Genomic DNA, 23,333 nt, shown 5'->3' on the forward strand with positions numbered 1-23,333 from the left:
AGTATTGCTTTCAGGAATGGCAAGATGGGAAATGGTTGGAGAAAGGGATCCTGGGGCAGAGGAAGAGAATAGAATGGCCAAATTTTGAGATGAGAAGACATAAGTGGATAGAAAGGAGGTCCCAGTTGCTGTAAAATGAGCAGTTCTCAGCCTGGCTCAAGGCCAGGATAATTTGGGCTGTCCCAGTGTCAGGGAAGCAAATGTGGGGCAATGAAGACATTCTGCCTAGGTCCAATCCCAAGTCATGTGCCATTTATGATCAGTAGAATGATCCAGCTTCTCTTCAACCAGGTCTGTACAAATGCCCTGCAGTCTATTTCCTTTCTCCTCCCAGTCAATTATTGGGGCATCCAGAACCTTTCAGTTCTTCTTCTCAGAAGCTTTCCTGGGTCAGCACTTTGAAGCTGTGGAGTTGGAACAAAGTGATCCTGAGCCTGGAGACCTCTTCCTGTTTAGGCTGCAGTCCCCAACTGGACGCTGGTGTGGGGCCCATGTGGGTGTATATTGTGGCCACAAAGAAATCATCCACTTTGAGGGTGAGTGTCTTCAGCTGAAATTAAGGCTCAAATGTGCAAAGAGAGATTGCCCAGCCAAGCACACCCCACCAGTGGGTGGGCTACATGGTGATGCAGGCTGTGGTCCTGGGCAGGGGGTGTGGTTCTCTGAAGATAGGGGATTGGGAAGCCAGCATATGGGTACCAGGGCTTCCAGATCCAAAGAAATACAGGTATGGAGCTGCTAAGTATAGCACCTAAGATGATTCTGATGTGTACCTGGCCCGTGATCCCCACAGGCAAGATACCTGGCAATTGTGGGCCACATAAGTTTCTGGGCTCCTGGGAAGGAGTTGTATGCAAACAGGGACAGGGCCCAATGCTGCGCTCCCGGTCCCTCTGGCGTGTGCTTCGTCGACGAGGTGGCATTAACCGCACATTGCTGGAGCTCCGAGTACGCGAAGCTATGGATACAGATCCACCTCCCTATCATCCCACATGCAACAACTGTGTGCACTTTGCACTGCACCTGCTCGGCTTGGACAGAAACCCCAACTCAGTAAGCACAGCCCAGCTACTCATGCAGAATCCCACCCCAATAGGGCCTGCTAACAGCCTTATCAACTGCTCCTGCAAAGTTCAGGCCCTCTCCTCTCAATTCCACTGAGGCCTCATTCCTCCAAACTCAAGATCTGCTTTAGTCTGGCAGGTCCAAAGCCCCCAGAACCAAATAGGCCTAGGCTATTTGTTGAACTTCCAGGTTCTTTGAAACCCTTTTGTGCCCATTCCAAGTAGGCCCCAGGCCTCAACTCACAGATCCTGGCCATATGTATTTACTTCAGCCTACCAACCTCCAAGTCAGGTCCAGCTTCCATCCTAGTCCTGGTCAAGCCCCCATTATTCCCATTCACGCAATACTGAGCCAAGCTCCAACTTTCTAAGCCCCATTCATTTCCAACCAGGTCCACCAGTTCTGGCCTTGGAGACTTCAGGACCCTAGTGCACAGATCAAGACTTAGCTCTTAGGAACTCTCCCACTCTCCAAGTCCAGCCAAGAGACTCCAGTCTCCCAACCTGATGCTCATCTAGATCCAATCCCTTTCCCCAGCCTGGTTCACTATTTTTCCTCTGACTAGACCCTCCTTGCTTGGCCCTTGGGGGTGTTTCAGGCCTTGGGAACTAGAGGCATCACTTCCAGGAGTACTGGCAGATCCTAATCTGATCTCTTCCATTTTCCTTTCTTCTTAGGCATCGGTGGACCTGAAGCTAAGCATGGGCTAGGTATGACCTTGTGCCCTCCTGGGTGGCCAGAGGGGGCTTCAGAAAGGATCATTAAAGTACTTTCCAAAGCTTATTTAGGGAGTTCATTGTCCTCTCTGGTTTGTCTCCCTCCTGTCTGCCAGAAGCCCAGTAAGAGTTCCTCGGTGCTTGCCCATAAATTCCACCTCTTCCAGGAAGCTATTCAGATTCCCACTTAAAAGGCAGAACGACATCAGAGGAGCCTAGATTTTCTAGAAAAGATAGGACAGGAAAGGAAGCATCCTTAGGTCGCTGTGGCTGGTCTTCTGTGTGGTGCTTCCTTCTCCCCTAGGCCTGGGAACGTAGCCTTCCTTTCAACCCATTTCCCCACCCTCCACTTCAGGAGCGTGTGGAACCCTCTAGAGGTCTTTCCACTCAGGTCGGATGATCAGGGATGGGTACAGACGTTGTGCACCCCTTGCCACAGCCACACCTGTCCCCAGACGTGGAGTGCTTCAGGTCCCTTTAAAGGGCCGGAACCAGCCTTGGGGCGGGGGAGATTTCCGCGAGATTGGGGCGGGGCAGACATTGCAGCCCCTCCCCACCCGCCCCCAGCCGACACGCCCTGAGATCCGCGGCCGCTGGTGCCTTTAAGAACCCCCAAGCGCGGCGGTGAGGGATAAATCCGAGCGCAGCCTCCACCGTTGCAGTTTGCAGTTTTGCGGAGCTGGGCTTGCGCCGCGGATCCCTCCTAGGTCCTACGCCCGGTTCCTGGGCCTCCGCCGGACTTCGGCCGCGCGGCCTCCTCTCTGGCGAAGCCTTTTCCCAGCCCCCCCCCCCCACATGTCGACCGCCCCTGCATACAGTGAAGACAAGGGCGGCTCCGCTGGCCCTGGAGAGCCCGAGTACGGCCACGACCCGGCGAGCGGCGGCATCTTCTCCTCCGACTACAAGCGGTGAGGGAGCTGGCCGCGAGGGCCGGGACTTGGCGGATGTCGTGGGCACCATGGACAGCGCCCGGGCCCGCCCGCTGCGGCCGAGCCGACCGGAAGCCCGCCCAGCCCCCTCTCGCGGCGGCCCGGGGCCCCAGAGCCGCCACTCAATCTCTAGGGACCCACCTGGACCCGGATCCGGGGTGGGAGTGTAGGCTGATGGGGGATGGGCCAGCCAGCTCGGTTTCGGGAGGACCACCTGTCCCGTTCAGTCCTAGGTGTCTCCTGGTTTCAGCTCAGATTTATAGGCGCCCAGTCTTTTTCGCGTAGGGCTGATTGGCTTAAAAAAAAAAGTGGGGGAGGGGTCTGAGCCTGTGAACTTGAGTGTGAGCCTGGGGCCTCTCCAGGAAGGTGGGCCTTGGATGTAGACGCAGAAATTCTCAGGCATGGCTCCTCCTACAAATTCATTTTCTCTCGTTCTGGCTCCCATCTGCCGTCAGGCATCTGGTACACACACCTTTGCTGCCCACATTGCCCTTACAGTTCAATTCTACCTTAACTTCCTCCCACCTTTGACTCGTTTGTTCATTTGTTTATGTGTAAATTCTGCAACAAGCATTTATTAAAGGCCTACCATGTAGAGTCCCATGCTAGTCACTGAATACAGATGTGAACACAGAGAAAGTCCTTTTCCTCAAGTTGCTCCAGAGGGAGCACAGATGAAGCAGTCTGTGACAATTCAGTATAAAGAGGGCTGTGGTGTGAGCATGGAGGTGAACACCTGTAATCCCAGCAATTCGGGAGGCTGAGGCAGGAGGATCACAAGTTGGAGGACAGCCTGGGCAATTTAGCAAGAAAATGTCTCATTAAAAAATAAAAAGGGGGGCTGTGGATGTAGTTCAGTTGGTAGAGTGCTTGCCTTGCATGCACAAGGCCCTGAGTTCAATCCCCAACCCTACCAAAAGTAAGTAAGTAAATAAATAAATAAATAGGGCTGGACAAGTAGCTCAGTGGTAAAACATTCCTGGGTTTGGTCCCCAGTACTGCAAAAAAGTGGGGAGCCATAGGAGAAAGTGGAGAGCCAAGAGTGAAAGGTTGAAGAATTAAGTCAATCCAGGTTATAAATTTTGTATGTTCTAGTACCGTGTGACCAGAAATGAGGGTAGGAAGGACCATTGAAGGGTTCTAAGAAACTATCACCATCAGGTTTGTATTTTCAAAGGCTCACAGGATGGACTGTGGAGAAGAGATTAGAGGGTTTGTTGAACCAAGCAAGAAATAAGTAATGGGGATGTTGAAGTTGACAGGCAGTTCACATTAGTGGTCTAGAGCAGAAGGACAGAGAATTTAAGGACTGTGAAGAAGAGCAGACCTGACTCGATGATTGGATTTGGGAAATAGGGGTAAGAGGAAGTGGCTGGGAAAAGTTAAGGATGATACTCTGGTTACTAGTTCTTACAGCCAAATAGATGGTAGCAGGATTCAGTGTAATTAAAAATAAAGATGATGTTACAAACGAATTTGTGGAAGTGTTGAGCCCAACTTTGAACATGATAAGACTGAATGTAGACTTTGAGTGGTATTCAAATGTAGTAGTTCAAATGTAGTAGGATTTGTATCCTAGGAGAGAGATGAAGACATTGTTAACATATATGTTAATTAAGGCCATAGGAGGCAGTGAAAGTAATCAGGGAAAGGGTCTAAATTCAGATCAGGCATAAGTCTGAACTCAAAGACACTAATGTTAAGGCAAATAGAGAGCTAGGGGAATGTTTCAAGGCACCTGAGAAGAAGTGAACCAAAGGGCAGGAAGAAAATAAAATGCAATTTCAAGAAAGAGAAAGTGAACAGTAGTGTCTATGCCCTTTAGGACCAAGTCAAACAAGATAAGAAATTTGAGACTATTGGTTCACAAAGAGGTCAACTCCTTCCCATTCCACTCCCTACCTCCTGCCCTGTGAGACCAGTTCTGGCAAAGTGAAGACAACAGGAGCCAGATTATTTGTCCCCAACATTCTATTATGAATTATTTTAAACAGTCAGAAAATTTATAATATATATATATATATTCATTGCTTTATATATATATATATATCCCATCTAGAATCAAACATCCTTGATAACTTGCTTGCTTTATCTAGCCATCTCTCCATGTCTATTCTGGGTTGAATGGTGTAAGTTGCAGAGATCATGACCCTTCATGACATATATATTCTAAATCAACATCTAAAGCCAGGTTAAAGTGAATAAAGGAACAAATAGGAGGTGAATAAATAATATACAATGGGAATTTTGCTTTTAAGTAGTTTTTAAGGAAAAAGAAAAAGAGTTGGCTGCAGGAGATTATCAGTTCATGGATTTTTTTGGCAGTTATTTTTGTTTGTTTATTATTAGGAAAAAAAAAATTGAGTGCTGATAAGGAGCCAGTAGCAAGAGAAAGACTGAAGGGAATGAAGTAGCCTCATCCTTGATAGGAATGAACTAGCTTGAGTGCAAGGAGGATCAGCTCTGCCCATAGGGAGAAGAGAGAACATATTGTAGATGCAGAAGTGTGTGAGCCTGGGGTGGGGAGCTGTAGGGGGTTTCTTCTAAAGACTTTCATTCTGGGAGAGGCAGATAGTATAGCTTTGAGAGAAAGGGCAAGGCTGAGGGCTGGGACTTGATGGTCCTAGGGGTTTAAAATATGGTGAATAAAGCAGGGTGGGGCAGTGGAGGGCAGTGGGACAGGAGGACCAAGGACAAGAGTGAGAGAGAACAGATGGAGAGAGGGACCCTGGAGCCTGGGAGGGAAGAAGCAGAGATCAATCAGAGAAGGCTAATGGGAAGGAAGACCTCAAGATACTGGCTCTGGAAAGGCAGTGAAGATCAAGAGGCTTGGGGGAAGCATGAAAGGGGGACATACATGCAAGATTTCTGGGGGTAAGCAGTTCTTAGGGACCTGAGGTCCAGTTGGGCTGTGGGATTGGAGGTGAAGAGGGCATTCCTTGCCTCTGCCTGTATCAGAGGGGAGTTCCCTGCCCAGAGATTGGGGTAGACTTTGTCCACAGGCCCTGCCCTTCTGTCCCTTCTGAGATCTCATCTCTGAGTAGGGAAGAGGAAACCAGAACCTCCCTCCTGGCCAGTGTCAGGTTACTTTGGGGCCGGCCTCCTGGTGACTGTGACAGAAAGCCCCAGCTCACTGACCAGCTCAGTCCTATCCTGGAGCAGGACCTGATGCCCAATGCAGCGATTCCTGCAGCTCCCAGGGGCCAGAGGGACCTGTGGGGCAGATCAGGAGGCTTCTAGCCCTGTGCTGGCCCCTGAAGGTGGGCCCCCACCCTGGTACCAGGCCCTGCAGCCTGAGGAACTTCGGTGGCTTCAAGCCCCAGAGGAAGACACAACTCTGGAAGCATCCCCTGAAGGATCTAGCCCAGAGGCCAGCCAAGGCCAGAGCCAGCCATTAAGGTAAAGAGGGACCCCCTAGAGCCCCTAAAACTGGACATCCAGGAAGTCTAGGTAGCCATCACACAGCCCAGCTTCTTCTGGACTGGCATTTAGGGTCCAGGCTCAGGGGCTGGGTGTTGGGTGGCAGCCCAAAGGGAATATATGGGTTGAGAGTATGAGTATGTTGTGGGGATAAGGAGCTTAACTCCCTGGAGGCTCTAAGGGAAGGAGGACAGTAAAATATTTAGGGTCAGTGTCCCACCTTGACTGTTTTTTCTCCCTGCAGACCTTGGTTGGACTGGGCTCTGTTTGGCCAGCTCCTGACTGGTTAGTAGAATGGGACATGGATGATGGGGGCAGGATAAATCACAGACTGTTTGGCCAGCTCCTGCCTGGTTAGTAGACTGGGACATGGATGATGAGGGAAGGCAGATGTACTGGCCTCAAACATCATGTCTGACCTCCCTGGCTGGCTCCAGCCACTCCAGGAGAGTCTCTCAGGTCAGGCCAGGCCAGATCAGACCAGGGGTCAAGACAGAGTGAGTACAGTGTAAGGGGATCTGACTGTGGGAGATGAATGTTTCATGGCTTTGGAGTGTTGCTATGTTCCCTTCCTTTGCCTCTTGGGAACATCCGCTGGTAGAAGCAAGAGTGAGGGACCCAGGGCTACCTCACCCCAGGAGGGTGCTGCTGTTTTGAGTCAGTGGGCATTTGATGCCCACTGACCTGCTATCTGCTTTACAGCCAGTGACCACTCCCTTCCCTCAGCTCCCTTCTCCCTCAGGGGCCTGGAATGTGTGCAGGAGGTTGGGTGGGGGTGTTGCCCTTGGGTGTGTGCATTTGACAGGGGTCTGTGGCATTTGTTGGTATGAGCAAGTGTGAAGAAGTCAGCTTTAGGAAATGCCCAGAATTAAAGGAGACTGGGCAACTCCTACACCTCCCAAAGAAGGCAAATGAAGAATCACCCCAGGGTGAGTCCTCAGAAAAAGTCAGAGCAGCCCTGAGGCTAGATGTATTTGATCCTCAAAGCCTAAATTTTTCATTTAAAAAAATCTCAAAAAAGGGCTGGGGTTGTGGCTCAGTGGTAGAGCGCTTGCCTAGCATGTGTGAGGTACTGGGTTCGGTTCTCAGCACCACATATAAATAAATAAAATAAAGGTCTACTGACAAATAAAAATATTTAAAAAAAATTCAAAAAGGGGTCCACTGGCCATTTTAATGAATGAGATGGGAATGGCTAACTTTTGTCAAAGTTAAATTTTTATTAGGTGTGACCTAATGGCATGTGTGACTGCAGGATGTATTATGGGATGAGTATATCTGTGTGGGATATGTAGGTCCCTATGAGGATATGGTAGAGAGATCTTGTTGTAGGGGGATCTATGGGGATGGTAATATGTATTTGTGGGTGCATAGGTATGGGGGTTATGGGTGAGGAGTGTTTCTGAGGGAGGTGTTTATGTTGGGTGTGTGGGTGTGTTTCTCTGGGAGCTATAGATGTGTGTCAGCAGGGGTTGTATGTATATGTGTTTATGTATGGATTGTTTATGTATCTGGGTGTGTGTGGGTCTATCTAGGGGGTATAAGTATTCCATGATGGGGGATATGGGAGTGTCTGAGGTATGTGTGTATCATACTGGTTGTGAGTGTCTGTGGAGTGTGTAAATTGACTGCATATATAAAGGATCCTGGGTGAACGTTTGTATTTGGGGAAGCTAGTGACCCTCAGTGCTATCCAAACCCACCTGAATGGTCTGTGACACCCCAAATGTTCTGAGCTTGACACCCGTGAGGAACTGACAACCAGGGCTGTTTGAGAGGGTGATAAGATGGTTATATTCTATTCCTGGCTGGGCCATGTTCTCTGGTTTTGGGAGCATTCCCCAGGCTCATGTTAATTTTGATTTAATATGAGCGGGTCTAGGTATCTTCTTCACCCCTAACCTGATAGTTAGCAAAGGCCTCTGTGTTCTGGAAGGTACCATTTTTCTACTTTGCTTTCTATAAAAAATCTTCTCAGGAAAGACATTTTCTGAAGTTACTGGGCCATCAGCATCCTAGGGTTCCTTCTGTCCTTCCTCATTTTATCTGTTAGGCACTTATAAACTCTGCAGCCCTGTGACTAGGGCACTAGGGAACATGTTATGTTGGGCTCTTTTCCTGTCAGTGTTGGCCATTTTTCATTTCTCAGTATCAACAGCAGTCACATTTGCCTTTTTTTTTTTTTGGTATTGGGGATTGAACCCAGTGGTGAACTACATCTCCTGCCTTTTTATTTTTTATTTTGAGACAGGGTCTTGCTAAAGTTTCAGAGGCTGTCCTTGAACTTGCAGACCTCCTGTCTCTACCTCCCTAGTAGCTGGATTATTGGCATGTGTCACCACACTCAGCACATTTACCTCTCTTATTATGTTCTTCCCTCTCCTAGCATTTTTGGCCTCAATTTCTATTTTCTATTGTTTGTAAATGCTTCACTTCTCTGACTCACTTTGCATACACTGATTTTTAATTTCTTCCTTTTATGATACTTCTCAGGACTGGGTTCTTGCACTTGAATCAAAAGCTGTCGATTAGCCAGGTGCAGTGGCACATACCTATAATCCTAGTGTCTGGCGAGGCTGAGACAGGAGGATGTCAAGTTCAATGCCATCCTGGGCAACTTAGTGAGAACCCTGTCTCAAAATAAAAACAGCTCAGGATGTAACTCAGTGGTAAAGTACTCCTGGGTTCAATCCCCAGTACCAAACAAACAAACAAAAAACAAAAACCCACCAAACCCTGTGGGTTATCAGTGTTATCAGAGTGTCATCTGGGAGATTAGTGTGTGCAGGTCCCCCCCCACACAGCTACTCACTACATTTTGAAATTGTCTTGGCAACATGAGGGTATGGTTGCCAACAATTCCATCAGTTATATATAAATACATTCTTCATGTGTTTATTCACAGTTCTATCTTTGCTTTTTGACTACCAGATCCAGGACCTCTGAGTATGGATGGGTTGTTTACTACTCAAGGGTATTTGACCAAGGAAAATGGCCCATGCTCTACTCAGTGAATGGAGAACAACAGCTCAGGGCTCTCTCTATCTGATGGGGCAAGCAGATGACAGATGGGCCTATAGCATCCCTGACAGTGAATGCTGGACACAGATCTTATAAATTTATATCAATTCTTTATCAGTTTTGAGTATTAAACTTTTATTTACCATATACCAAATATTTTCTATTTTGTTCCTACTGTGGGCTAAATTGTGTCCCCCTCAAATTCATATGTTGAAGGCTTAGCCCCCAGTACCTAAGAATATGTCCTTATTTGGAGATAGAGTCCTTAAAGAGGCAATTAAGCTAAAATGAAGTATAGGGTTGGCCCTAATCCAACATGACTTTTTAAAAAAATTTTTTTTTATAGTTGTAGATGGACATAATGCCTTTATTTTATTTATTTCATTTTTATGTATGCTGAGGATCGAACCCAGTGCCTCACACATGCTTGGCAAGCACCCTGCTGCTGAGCTACAGCCCCAGCCCATGACTTGATTCTTTATAAAAAGAGGAAACTTTGACATATGTACACATAGAGATAAGACCATGTGAAGACACAGGGACAGTGACAAGAGATAGGAAAAACACAGCGTGTTTAAAAACAAAACAAAACAAAGTGTGTTTTTGCAGCTCTCATACACACCACTCACCAGAAAATATCATCTCTGGTAACTAAAATGTGTAAGGATTTCTTCTCACCAACAACCAATTATCTGGCAGATGCCAACTAGGTATCCTAGAATTCAACTTAATTTTGACACTCTCTACCTGGACAGAGTGTCAGATCCCACAGGTCAAGGACTCAGTCCCATAAGACTGCCCCCTGCTTCAGAAATCAATTGCAACTGACCAACTGGCTATAAATTGGGAGTTCCCATAAACCCTTTCCTAGGGTTTAACTCTGACCCACTCTCAAAAACTCTCTGACCCACCTTTCATACTATCTACAAGCCAGAGAGAGAAAGAAACCAACCCCATTGACACCTTGACACACTCAGATTTATAGTCTTCAGAATTATGAGAAAATAAATTTATGTTGCTTAAGTCACCACGTGTGGAACTATTCGGGTTTTTTTTTTTTTTTTGGCTTTTTGCATCAGGCCTTGTGCATGCTAGCTAGGCAAGAGCTCCACCACTGAGCTATATCCCAGCCCTATGCATGGGACTTTTAATAGTGGTTCTGGTTGCCATATTTTTTTCTTTAAATTTAGGTGTTTTTTTTTTTTTTTCTTCTTTCTTTCTTATACTGGAGATTGAACCCAGGGGCATTCTACAACTAAGTTACATCCCCACATACCCTGCTCTTTTTATTGTATTTTGAGACAGGGTCTTACTAAATTGCTAAGGCTGGCCTCAATAATCCTCCTGCCTCAATCTGTGAAATCTCTGGGATTACGGGCATGCACCACCATGCCTGGTTTAAATTTAGTTTTTATATACCTAAATTAAAAAAAAATTAAATCTAGCCATATTGTTACTGGTAATTTTATGCCCTTAAAAATAAAATTTCTGGGGCTGGAGTTATGGCTCAGTGGTAAAGCTCTTGCCTAGTATGGGTGAGGCCCTGGGTTCGATCCTCAGCACCACATAAAAATAAAATAAAGGTATTGTGTCCAACTACAACTAAAACAAAATATTTTTTAAAAAATAAAATAAATAAAATTTCTCGGTTGGGGTTGTAGCTCAGTGGTAGAGCGCTTATCTAGCACATGTAAGGCACTGGGTTCGATCCTCAACACCACATAAATAAATAAAATAAAGGTATTGCATCCATCTGTAACTAACAGTATTTTAAAAAATAAAATTTCTGGGCTGGGGTTGTAGCTCAGTAGTAGAATGCTTACCTAGCATGTGTGAGGCACTGGGTTTGATCCTTAGCACTGCATAAAAATAAAAATATTGTGTCCATCTACAATTAAAAAAATATTTTAAAAAATAAAAATAAATAAAATTTCCTCTTTCCTTCCATATTTAAAAATAATTTATAAGTAAATGTGGTATTTATTTTGGTGTGAAGTATGTGCACAACTTAAATTCTTTGGTGCATAGCAGTTGTTCCAACATTGGGGAGTTATTTGTTCCTAAAGTATCAACTTACATCCTTTCATGAAATTTCCCCAGTGACTTTTTTTAAAGCATCTTTTTTTAATATTTATTTTTTAGTTTTAGGTGGACACAATATCTTTATTTTGTTTTTATGTTGTGCTGAGAATCGAACCCAGTGCCTCATGCATGTTAGGCGAGCGCGCTACCACTTGAGTCACATCCTCAACCCTAAAGCATCTTTTTAAAAAAAAAGTTTTGTAGTTGTAGATGTACAGAATGCCTTTATTTTATTTGTTTATTTTTATATAGTGCTAAGGATCAAACCCAATGCCTCACGCAGGCTAGGCAAACGCACTACCACTTGAGCCACATCCTCAACCCTAAAGCATCTTTTTTTTTTTTTAAGAGAGAGAGAGAGAGAGAGAGAGAGAGAGAGAATTTTTTAATATTTATTTTTTAGTTTTCGGTGGACACAACATCTTTATTTTTATGTGATGCTGAGGATCGAACCCAGCGTCCCGCGCATGCCAGGCGAGCGCGCTACCGCTTGAGCCACATCCCCAGCCCAAGCATCTTTTTTCAAAAAAAGTTTTGTAGTTGTAGATGGACAGAATGCCTTTATTTTATTTGTTTATTTTCATATGGTGCTAAGGATCAAACCCAGTGCCTCACACATGCTAGGCAAGCACTCTGCCACAGAACTACAGCCACAGCTCCTCCCCAGTGACTTTCGATCTTCTGTTTTTAACCTGGTACAATATGCTTTTATCATTGTCTTTTGTTTTATGTTTTGATATCTAGAGGGATGAGCTGTCTGCCATCCTTCTTTTCCCAAAAAAATATTTTTTGGAGTGCTTACCTACTGATTTTTTTTTTCCAGATAATGTTCACTATTACTTAACAAAGTTTTAGAAAATTATTGCTTTGGAATTCAGCAGACAGCATGTAAAATTTATGTATTTCTTTTGCTACTATGTTTATTTTCCTCAACCAAGCACAAGGGATCACTTATTCAAATGTTTGTATATTTCTCTCATTAGGATTTTATAACTTCCTTGAATGATTGTTGAATGTTGAGTGATAGATCTGGTCTTTATTGTAAGACTATTTATCTGTAAAGTCTCTGGGACCAGTCTAGTCCTTGGAATCGGTGTTGTCTGTGAGGTCAGGACCTGCAAACACACTAGGTATGGAGCAAAGGCATCCTATTCTTATTGAATACCCACTTCCTTTTTTTAATATTTATTTTTTAGTTTTAGGTGGACACAATATCTTTATTTTTTATTTTTATGTGGTGTTGAGGATCGAACCTAGTGCCCCGTGCATGCCAGGCGAGCATGCCACCGCTTGAGCCACATCCCCAGTCCTCCCACTTCCTTTTAACTGGTCTTTCTTATCCATTCAATTGACCTTGTTTTCTGAGTACAGTCCATATTTTCCCACCCCTCACCCTTCCTTCGTCTCCTAACTCTCAGTCTCTGGCTATATTAATTTCCTATGTCTGCTGTAACAAAGCACCACAACATCGGTTGCTTAGAAAAAATATATTATTGTCTCATAGTTCTGGGAGCCTAAAGTCTGAACTAGGATGTCCACAGGGTCATGATGTCTCTTTATCCTGTAGGAGAGTACTGTCTTGCCTCTTCCCAGATTCTGGGGGTTTGCTTGCAATCTTTGGCATTCCTTGGCTTCTAGATGCATCTCTTCAATTCTCCTTCTTCACATAGCATTCTTCTTCTATCTTTGTCTCTTCACATGGCTGTCATATTATATAAGATGACCAAGCATATTGGACTAGGAACCCACCCTACTATGGTATGACCTCATTTAACTTATGTGTTAGTCAGCTTTTTATTGCATGACAAAATACCTGAGAAAAACATGTAAAAGAGGAAATTTATTTTGGCTCACAGTCAGAGGTTTCAGTCTGAATGAATGAATAGTTGGCTGGCTCCATTGCTATGAGCCTGTGGTAAGACAGACAATTATGGTAGAGAGGGCATGGTAGAGCAGAGCTACTCACTTCATGAGAGCCAGAAAGCAGAGAACAAGAGGAAGTGGCTAGGGACGAGATGTACCCTTCATGCCTCCAGTGACCTAGGAGTCCTACAGTTTCCACCACCTCCCAATAGTTCATTTATTATGAACCCATCAATGGATTAATTCATTCATGAGGTCAGAGCCCTCATGGACCAATCACTTCCCAAAAGCCCCATCTCTGAACATTGTTGTATTGGGGACCAAGCCCTCAACACATAAGTCTTTGAGGAGCATTCCAAATCCAAACTATAATAGCTTAGGAATAGACAGTCCCTGACTTATATGATGGGTCAATTTATGAGTTTTTGACTATATGATGGTGTGAAAGTGATAAGCATTCAGTAGAAACTACTTTGAATTTTGAATTTTGATCTTTTTCTGGGCAATATGCTATATGATATTTCAGTGCTCAATTCTGTGCTAATGTAAGTGTTCTAAGCATATTTAAGGGAAGATAGGCTAAGCTATGACATTTGGTAGGTGAAACGTATTCAATTCATTTTCAACTTAGAATATTTTCAACTTATAATGGATTTATGGGGCTGTAACCCTTTTTTAAATGAAAGAGCATCTGTAATCACATCTTTAACAAACCTATTTCCAAATAAGCTCACATTCTGAGGTAATAGGAGTCATAACACTGGCTGGCCCACATGTTTCTCCTGATACCCAGAGTCCCCTAATCTATATTTTATCCCTTTCCAGTCACCTTTGCTCTAGTCCCTCTCCTCTGGTTGGGTCTTGTCTCAGCCTTCCTTGCCTGTGTCCCTTCTTTCTGTCTGGACCCTTGTGATTGATACCCCCACCTCCGTCCTTTGCCCTCAGCTGACCTCTTGTGCCTCCCCCAGGCATGATGATCTGAAAGAGATGTTGGACACCAACAAGGATTCCCTCAAGCTAGAGGCCATGAAGAGGATTGTGGCGGTGAGAGGGGAGGGAAGGGGCCTTCCATAGGGAGAGTCCTGGGTTTAAAGAGCAGCTCTCCTCAGCTTCTTGGACATTCCCCTAATCAGTGCTGTGCCTCTTCTCTTCTTCCTCTGCTTTGACCCCACCACCCAGATGATTGCCCGTGGGAAGAATGCCTCAGACCTGTTTCCTGCTGTGGTGAAGAACGTGGCCTGTAAGAATATAGAGGTGAGCACTACCCAGTGAGGGGCCTCCCATCCCCCCAGTGCCAGGACTAAACTCAAGCTGGATTGGGAATGATAAAGGAAATGAGTCAGCCCTTGAGGGCCCAACATGCTCAGAAATATCCCTGATCCAGAAGACATTGGCTACATATCCCTGAATTGGAGATGGATCAGGGTGAAGGGCCTGAAACATTCTCAAGGATGCTATATCCCACTGAAGAATTTGTCCCAGTGGACTGCAATTGACTGGGGTGATGACATCCTGGGAGGTGGATGTACGAGCATCTGCTGAAAAAAATCTCTTGGTGAGAAACCCACTCTCCCCCAGGTGAAGAAGCTTGTCTATGTGTACCTGGTGCGCTACGCTGAGGAACAGCAAGACCTGGCTCTGCTGTCTATCTCCACCTTCCAACGTGGCCTAAAGGTTAGAGATCTCCATTTGCCTTCCTAGGGTCTTAGCTTCATTGGAACTCTGTGGGAAGAGTGGGCCCATATAGAGGCTATGAGCAGGGGAGCAGGCTCTGGAAGTTTCTTCCCACCTGCCAAAAGTTAGGGTCTAAGTCAGAGGACAGGACCAGCCAGGAACTCAGAGAGTGGAGGCCAAGCACAGAAGGGGCATGATAGATCAAGTAGGTACTCAGGGCCCATATCTTTCTACCTCTTAGGAGCCTCTGGTAATGATGGTGTCTTAGTCCATTTTCTGTCGCTATAACTGAATACCACAGACTGGGTAATCTATAAAGAATAGAGGTTTATTCGGCTCACAGTTCTGGAGACTGGAAGGCAAGGTTGAGGGGCCATGTCTGATGAGGAGCTTCTTGCTGGTAGGTATTCTCCAAAATCCTGAGGTGGCATAGGACAACACATGGTGAGAGGGGCAGATATAAATAACAGAGCCAAATTGGCTTTTATAACAGACCCACTGTTTATATAAGCCATTAACTCGTTAATCTGTGAATTTAGAGCCCTCCTGATATGATCACCTTTTAAAGGTCCCACCTGATCCTAAGACCTCAAAATGATGATTAAATTTCAACATCAATTTTGGTGGAGACAATCCAACTATATCAGTCTGCCTCCAGTATGAATCACATGAGCCCCTGACACTAGAGAACCCCTTAGTTCCTGCCTCCACTGGTGTAAAGATGTGAATTGTGGCCATGGCCGGGTAGAAATCAACCTCCTGGGGAAGAATTCTGCAGGGGGAGTGACAATCTGGATTCCTCATTCCTTCATGGATAGGTTCACCTGGTTCTGGTATCCATAGAGAACAATGACCGTCAGAACCTTTTTACCTGGAACTCACTAGGGAGGACAGGGTGTTTCCTGAGAACAAATGAGCTACACAGAGAACAACAGTTTATCATGCATGAGAGTAGCCTTCACTTAGAGGCTGAGTTCTAAGGTCAGCACAAAGGACAAAAACACATAATGTCAAAACTAACCCTGAAAGTTTCATTCTCAATAAGTTTGGTACAGACAATGGTTTCTGAAGAGGTGGAACATATCAGTCTTTATTCTGTTTAGCACCAGAAGTAGTTGGCTTGTCATGGATGTTCCAGTGTAGTAAAAATGCCTATCTTTAAATACCTGCATCACATCTATTGTGTAATTTGAGGGAGGCAGAAGTTGAAATCACCAAAAGGGAAGGACAATGGGAAAATTCAAGTCCTCTAGAATGGAGTGATGAGCTGAATCACCATACTGTTTTAAACTGTGAATATTCTTACCTTTAGTTTTATTCTGTCCATGATATAGTATTGAATTCATGTATATTAAGTGCATGCATGAGTCTTTAATGGGTGCTTTCCTGGCTAATTTAAGATTTCTCCAGGGATCTGCAGGGATCCTCCAGGGATCTTCAATGAGGTGTGACTCAGTGGTAGAGCAGTTGCCTATCAAGTGCCAGGCCCTAAATTCAATCCCTATCACTCCCTCTCCAGGAAAAAAAAAAAATTCTTCCAGGGTACAGGCAGCCTTCTTTCTTCACATCAGATTTTCAGCTCTAATTATAGCCTGTAACTTCCCTATTCTTTCCACATTTTTAGTTCAAATACCTGTAAGAGGGACTCTACCTGGCAAGCAGATAATCCATCCTGTTTTTATGCAAACAATCTCTCGAATCGCCTATGAAACCCTACCATTTTGTTTTATTGGTTTAACACAATATTCAAGCTAAGGTGATTCTGAATTTTAATTTTGTCCCTTTCAACTTTATGTCCTCCTCCAAGTTAAGCTATTTGGAGAGCACAAACTTTGTTCAAATCTTTGGCATATTATGTTTCCAGGTTGACACCAATCTGTTAATAAACCTTCCCCAACCAATTTTTTTTTAACAAGTTGTGGATTCACAATGTTTCACTATGTTTAGCCGGTCAGCATTTTCCTGTCTTATAAGGAAGGATCGTAATCAATAGCAAGAAACAAATTTTTAATATCTTTCATGTACAAAGGGCTGTGGGTAATAGAGATAAAACAGAACTGAATTCTGTTCTTAAAAATGCTTACATATGGGCTGGGGTTGTGGCTCAGTGGTAAAGCACTTGCCTAGCATGTGTGAGGCACTGGGTTCGATTCTCAGCACCACATACAAATAAATAAAATAAAAGTCCATCAACAACTAAAAAATATATTTTAAAAAAGTTTACATATTAGGTGAAACAAAAGGGCTATATCAAACATGGCAATGCAGAAAATGTTATGAGAGAGTTCCACCAATGCCTGGCTGAAATCAAGATATAGTTACTGACATCTACTAGCCTCGCTGCACTATCAAAAAGGCAAACAGATTTTTTTTTTTTGGTGACTCTACATTTATTTCCAAAAATAAAAATGTTTTTTAAAAAAGGAAATCAGGGGGCTGGGGTTGTGGCTCAGCGGTAGAGTGCTCGTCTCACACGCGCGGGACCCTGGGTTCGATCCTCAGCACCATGTAAAAAATAATTGAGTGAAATAAAGGTATTTTGTCCAACTATAAAATAAATATTAAAAAAAATAAAAAAGAGAACCAGGTTTTAGCAGTTGATGTGTTATGATTTATCTCTAAGGAAATATAGACTCCTGTTTTTTAAATAAGTGCTTTAAAACCACCTGTTTAAAAATCAGTTCCAGAATTTTTCTAGGGATTGTCATCAATTTCATCTGTGGTTTTGTGACTCTTTCTCCATTTTAGAAAATCAGGGTAACATCTGTCCTCTAGTATTCCAGCGTCTTTCCCATTGTCATTCTTCAAGATTAATAATTTTTAGCTGCTGCTCTTGCTGATGATACTAATAGTGGGAAGACAGCCCTAAGCTCTATGATTATAATACAGTGTGTCTAGAGATTATCAGATATATAGAGGATGCAATAGAAGTAAAGAGGAGGGTGCTATGCAGCTACTCTGTCTTAAACACTGTGGAATAAGAGCAGTTGTTGAGAGGTTGCTGGGAGAGAAGAATTTAAGGGTGACCTCTTTGGAAGAAAGACCAACTTGCATTTGCTGGCAGTACCTCAGGCATAAAAAGACTCTCCAAAGGAACAGGAGGTGTTTAAAGAACTCTAGGGATTCTGAAGATTTTTCACTTTTTCTGAAAGCAGAGCTGCCCCTTGCCACACCTGTCCAGGTGTCATATTTCTTCAGCCGGAGCCAAGAGTCAGTGCCTGCAGGCAGTGCCCTCAAATTCTCCAATACTGGCACCTTATCCAGGCTCAGTTCAGGAGGCAGGGATTCAAGAACTGGTCGTAGTAGCCAGAGATAGTGACCTACAGAGGTGTGGTGTCCCCATCCATCAGGGCACTGGTGCCCTCTTACAGCTCTGCCTCCACCTCTGCCCTTAGGATCCCAACCAACTGATTCGTGCCAGTGCCCTCCGCGTCCTTTCTAGCATCCGTGTGCCCATTATAGTGCCCATCATGATGCTAGCCATCAAGGAAGCTGCCTCAGACATGTCACCCTATGTGCGGAAAACTGCTGCCCATGCCATCCCTAAACTCTACAGGTATGTCCCAGCCTTGGCCTTCTCTCCTCAGGGTTCTCACTGGTTCTTAAACCCCAGACTCACCCTGCCATCTCCCAAGTCTTACAGACTGAGAGTTTAAAATAATATCGGGAGCTGGGGATGTGGCTCAAGCGGTAGCGCGCTTGCCTGGCATGCGTGTGGCCCGGGTTCGATCCTCAGCACTACATGCAAAACCAAAAATGTTGTGTCTGCCGAAAACTAAAAAATAAATATTAAAAAATTCTCTCTCTCTCTTTAAAAATAAATAAATAAATAAAATAATATGGGAACTGAGTTGGAGGACAGTGGGGGCTCACATCTCTGGATGAATAGGGCTGGGGTATAGGAGGTGAACATGGTTTGGGCAGATACTGAAAAAAATGGGGATAGGAAGGAGTAAATCCTATCAACAATTTCTCCCTCAGTTTGGACTCTGACCAGAAGGACCAACTAATAGAAGTCATTGAGAAGCTTCTGGCTGACAAGACCACGGTGGGTGTGTGATGGGTACACGGGGGGGGGGGGGGGGGGGGGGGGGGGGGGGGAGTGGAGAAAATGTTGGGGCAGGTGCTGCCCCAGGGTCCTTTGTCCTTCCTGTTCACTTTCTCTTGCCTTTGTTTCCCAGCTGGTGGCAGGCAGCGTGGTGATGGCTTTCGAGGAGGTATGCCCAGAGCGCATAGACCTGATTCACAAAAACTACCGGAAACTCTGTAATTTGCTCATTGACGTGGAGGAATGGGGCCAGGTGGTCATCATCAGCATGCTCACCCGCTATGCCCGCACACAGTTCCTGAGTCCCACCCAGAACGTGAGTAGGCCAGGATCCCAGCCAACCCTGACTTAGGGCAGAGCTAGTAGGTGGATCACCTAAGGAAGGTGCCCACAGGTGCTACTGTCGCCTCCTCCAGGAATCCCTGCTAGAGGAGAACCCTGAGAAAGCCTTCTATGGCTCAGAGGAAGACGAGGCCAAGGGCACTGGGTCTGAGGAGGCGACTGCCACTCCACTACCCGCTCGAAAGCCCTATGTCATGGATCCTGATCACCGGCTTCTGCTACGCAACACCAAGCCACTGCTGCAGAGCCGCAGTGCTGCGGTGGTGATGGCGGTGGCACAGCTCTACTTCCACCTGGCACCCAAGGCAGAGGTGGGCGTCATCGCCAAGGCACTAGTGCGCCTGTTGCGAAGCCACAGGTTGGTGACACCCCGCAGCGCCTCCTGACTCCCATACCCTGGCTGTTCTGTAGTCCTGGTTGTATTTCACCCTACTGCACCCTCCTCAACCCACCTCAACCCTCCTCACCATTCCCATACTGCCCTGCATCCTGCCCTTCTCTTACTGGCTCTCTCCTCCCAACTATTTGACCCACTTGTCTTCCTCCCTATTTACTGCCCCTTGCCTCATCTGAGGGGCCCTGGTACCTCTCACCTGTCCTCTCTGCAGCGAGGTGCAGTACGTAGTACTCCAGAATGTGGCCACCATGTCCATCAAGCGCCGGGTGAGCATGCAATCTGAGCTGACTCTGCCTGGAAGGCTCCTGTGGGCTCTGGAGGCACTATTGCTGGCATAGGGCAAGATGGGGGATTGTTCTTGCTGTGCAAAGTGTGGGAAAGGGAAGATCCCCAAATGCAGGCTAGGAACAAGGCCTGGATCCTGAGGGACCACTGAGTGGGGATGCCCAGTGAAAAAAGAACAAGTCAGATCTGAGATGGGGAGGTGAAGACTTGGGAAGGGGAGGGCAGTGGTGAAGCTGGAAGGGTAGTAGGCTCAGTGTCAGGAGGGGAGGGTGGCTCTGGAAGAGTCAGGCCTGGGGATGGGCTGAAACTCCCTGGGGATGCTCTCTTGTACCAGGGTATGTTTGAGCCTTACCTGAAGAGCTTCTACATCAGGTCCACTGATCCCACCCAGATTAAGATCCTAAAGGTGAGTGATGGGCCAAGTGCAGTTGGCCTCTCTAGACCCTCCCTATTACCTCTTCATTCCCACATACTCATTCAAACAGCTGACAGTGGCCACCTTGGTGGTGACCTGTTTCTGGGGCTAAGTCTAGGGCTTCCTATACCGCAGCTGTTTGCTCTGGGAGCCAAAGAGAAGGGGACTGCCCTTTCCCTACTATGCCCAAGTTACTCTTCACATAAGAAGTAACTTGATTTTAATAACAACCCTATAAAGTATACATAACCTCCATTTTATAAAAACATAGACTCCGGGAAATGTAGTAACTGCCCCAAGGTCACAAAATTCTCCTGACTCCATACTTTTTCCACAGCAATTTTTTGCATCACCCCTACGCCTGCTCCCCCCAGGCTTTTGTGCAAACAAACATGAACAGAAAGTGGCAGGAGCCTGAACCTCCATCCTATTCCTGCTCTGCTGTGTCATTATTGAGTGATTTCATTAATCCTCCTAACCCTTAGGAGCATCTACTATGTATTAGTCTTATTCCTAGATCTAGTGGATGTAGATGGAGCAAGCTAATCAGGGACCCTCCACTAGGACCCTCTGCTAGTGGATGGGTAGGGTCTCTGTCTACTGTGTCTGTTCGGAAAGAGGAGGAGACATTAAGTAGCTAATCATGAGACACATGGAAAAATCTGTTCCTGAAAGATAGTAAAGTGAGAAGAGGGTAGAAAATTATAAAATGTGGGGAAGGACTTTTTCTAGTTGTGTTAAGGAAGTTTCCCTTGAGAAGTTGAGACTTGAGCTGAGGCTTGAGAAATGAACATGGCTACCTAGGTAAATGCAGAGAAGAACTGTTCCAAACAAATGGAAGAGCATATACAAAAACCCTGAGGTAGAGAAGGGCATATAACTGGAGCATAGAGGACAAGGGGGAGAATAGTGGAAAAGGTGAGTCAGTAACAGTCAGATCCTTCAGGGACTTACAGACCTTAGTTTCTATCCTAATAGCAATAGGAAGCTTTAAGTTTTCAAAGGAGGTAGGAGGTAACATGCTCATACTATAAATATACTCGTCAGAGAATCTATTTAAGAGGCAAACTGGACTTCTTGCATTTTGGACAAGTTTTGTCATCTTTCAGTTTTCTCATTTACCTAAGCACGATGCAGGGCTGTCCTGAGAATTGTTTTCTGGTTTGGGAGGTGTGTTTGAAATGAAAACATGGAAACCCCACTGGCCACCCTGCCCACTTTCTTCTCCTCTACCCCTTCCTGCAGCTAGAAGTGTTGACTAACCTGGCCAATGAAACCAACATTCCTACTGTCCTACGGGAATTTCAGGTATGGTTCAGAGAGCAACTCCTATTCAGAGGGTCCTAGGAGGAGGTATCCTTTAATTCTTGTGCTCAGTGACAGTTGCCCCAGTGGGTTATGCCTTTCCTATGAGCCCAAAGCTGGAAAAAGTGTTATCTTGGGTCCCCATTCCAATGTTTTCTGCTGACTTTGGGCTAAGGAAGGACTAGATGGGTATAGGGTTGGGACATCTCTCCCAAGATTAGTCTTTGGCATGATAAGCCACAAAATGAAAGATCAAAATCACCCTAAACTTGCAGAGTCATGAAGGGTTGCTACCTATGGAATGTTACTCTCTCACAATGTCCCACAGACTTACATTCGAAGCATGGACAAAGACTTTGTGGCAGCCACCATCCAGGCCATTGGGCGCTGTGCAACTAACATAGGCCGAGTTCGTGACACCTGCCTCAATGGTCTAGTGCAGCTTCTATCCAACCGTGATGGTCAGTGTTTGCCTGTCTAAGTGTCCAACTTTGATTATCAGTGTATGCCTGCATGTCTGACTCTGGCTAATGAGTATTCTCTATCTATCTAGGCACAATGTGTGTTCATTGGTCTGTCTGGCTCAGTTAGTGTCTGAGTATTCCTATATCTCTGAGAAGTATGGGGGTTGAGGACAAAAGCCAGTGCCATAAAGGCATTGCAGATGTGTCCATCTAGGTGTGGCGATATGATTATCCCTGGGCCCACATACTCATTCTCCTTCCCTAGAGCTTGTGGTCGCAGAGTCAGTGGTGGTCATTAAAAAGCTGCTTCAGATGCAGCCAGCACAGCATGGAGAGATCATCAAACACCTGGCAAAGCTCACAGACAACATCCAGGTGAGGGAGTAATCCCACGTTTCCCAATCCACCCCAATGTTGTCCCTATGATTTTAAGACCTTATAAACTAAATATTCTAGCCCTATAAAAACTCAACTCTGCAAACTTCCACATTGGCTCTAAAAGATCTTCAGGTAGAAGAAAGAGGCTGGATCATGTGATCCTTACCCTGTTGCCTAAGATTTGCCTCCTGTTGGGGATCCCTCACTGAGCTCCATAGCCTTTACCACCACTCTCATTTTCTCTCTAAAGCTTTGGCCAGGGATGGCTGACTGACAAATTCTGTGTTTCTCTGTGTCACTGCTGAGTTGAAAAATCCAAACATGACATTCCTGAAGAATAACATAGCAATAGAGTGATGAGGGACAATGAATCCCAAAAATCAGTCTTTTAAACCATGACTAACTTTGGGGTCTGAGTCTCTGCCCATTCTAATGAAACCCTAGGGAAGAGGGAAAGTGCTGTCCAGAAAATGCTTACCTCTAACCTCTCTTCCACCTGCCCCACTCCCACTTTCAGAGAACCCAGAAGACTATGTAGGCCAGCACAAACAGGAGGGATGCCATTTCCTTAGCAGTCCCCATTGCCACTTTTACCCCAGTTCTAACTCCTCTCCTATGCCTACAGGTGCCCATGGCACGAGCCAGCATACTGTGGCTCATCGGAGAGTACTGTGAGCATGTCCCCAGGATGGCACCTGACGTTCTGAGAAAAATGGCCAAGTCATTCACAGCAGAGGAGGACATTGTTAAGCTACAGGTCATCAACCTGGCAGCCAAGCTTTACCTGACCAACTCTAAGCAGGTTAAAGACTCATACACACTCCTCCTATTTTCTAGTCCTCAGAAACGGCCTTAGGCAGTGTTCTTTTGGCATACCTCAGGCAGACTTGAACTACAGTCTCTGTTTGGGGAAAGGTGAATCAGGGGAG

General features: G+C 45.5%; 1 protein-coding gene across 4 annotated transcripts in view; it reads left to right on the forward strand.

The window, feature by feature from the left end:
• Nucleotides 1-2,576: 2,576 nt before the first annotated feature.
• Nucleotides 2,577-23,333, forward strand: part of Ap3b2 (adaptor related protein complex 3 subunit beta 2) — a 34,966-nt gene continuing 14,209 nt past the window's right edge. For 2 of the 4 annotated variants that reach the window (XM_071607347.1, XM_071607348.1), the window contains exons 1-14: nucleotides 2,577-2,689; nucleotides 14,065-14,140; nucleotides 14,276-14,350; nucleotides 14,675-14,770; nucleotides 18,166-18,326; nucleotides 18,752-18,818; nucleotides 18,952-19,134; nucleotides 19,235-19,518; nucleotides 19,769-19,823; nucleotides 20,177-20,248; nucleotides 21,503-21,565; nucleotides 21,891-22,023; nucleotides 22,292-22,401; nucleotides 23,030-23,206. In XM_071607347.1, coding sequence (XP_071463448.1) covers nucleotides 2,577-2,689; nucleotides 14,065-14,140; nucleotides 14,276-14,350; nucleotides 14,675-14,770; nucleotides 18,166-18,326; nucleotides 18,752-18,818; nucleotides 18,952-19,134; nucleotides 19,235-19,518; nucleotides 19,769-19,823; nucleotides 20,177-20,248; nucleotides 21,503-21,565; nucleotides 21,891-22,023; nucleotides 22,292-22,401; nucleotides 23,030-23,206 — 1,665 coding nt within the window. Of the gene's footprint in view, nucleotides 2,690-14,064; nucleotides 14,141-14,275; nucleotides 14,351-14,674; nucleotides 14,771-15,011; nucleotides 15,030-15,417; nucleotides 15,451-18,165; nucleotides 18,327-18,751; nucleotides 18,819-18,951; nucleotides 19,135-19,234; nucleotides 19,519-19,768; nucleotides 19,824-20,176; nucleotides 20,249-21,502; nucleotides 21,566-21,890; nucleotides 22,024-22,291; nucleotides 22,402-23,029; nucleotides 23,207-23,333 lie in introns of those variants that run through there. The other 2 variants (XM_071607349.1, XM_027921263.1) reach the window with 2 other exon arrangements.

This window comes from Marmota flaviventris, chromosome 2, assembly GCF_047511675.1.
Source record: "Marmota flaviventris isolate mMarFla1 chromosome 2, mMarFla1.hap1, whole genome shotgun sequence".
NCBI lineage: Eukaryota > Metazoa > Chordata > Mammalia > Rodentia > Sciuridae > Marmota > Marmota flaviventris.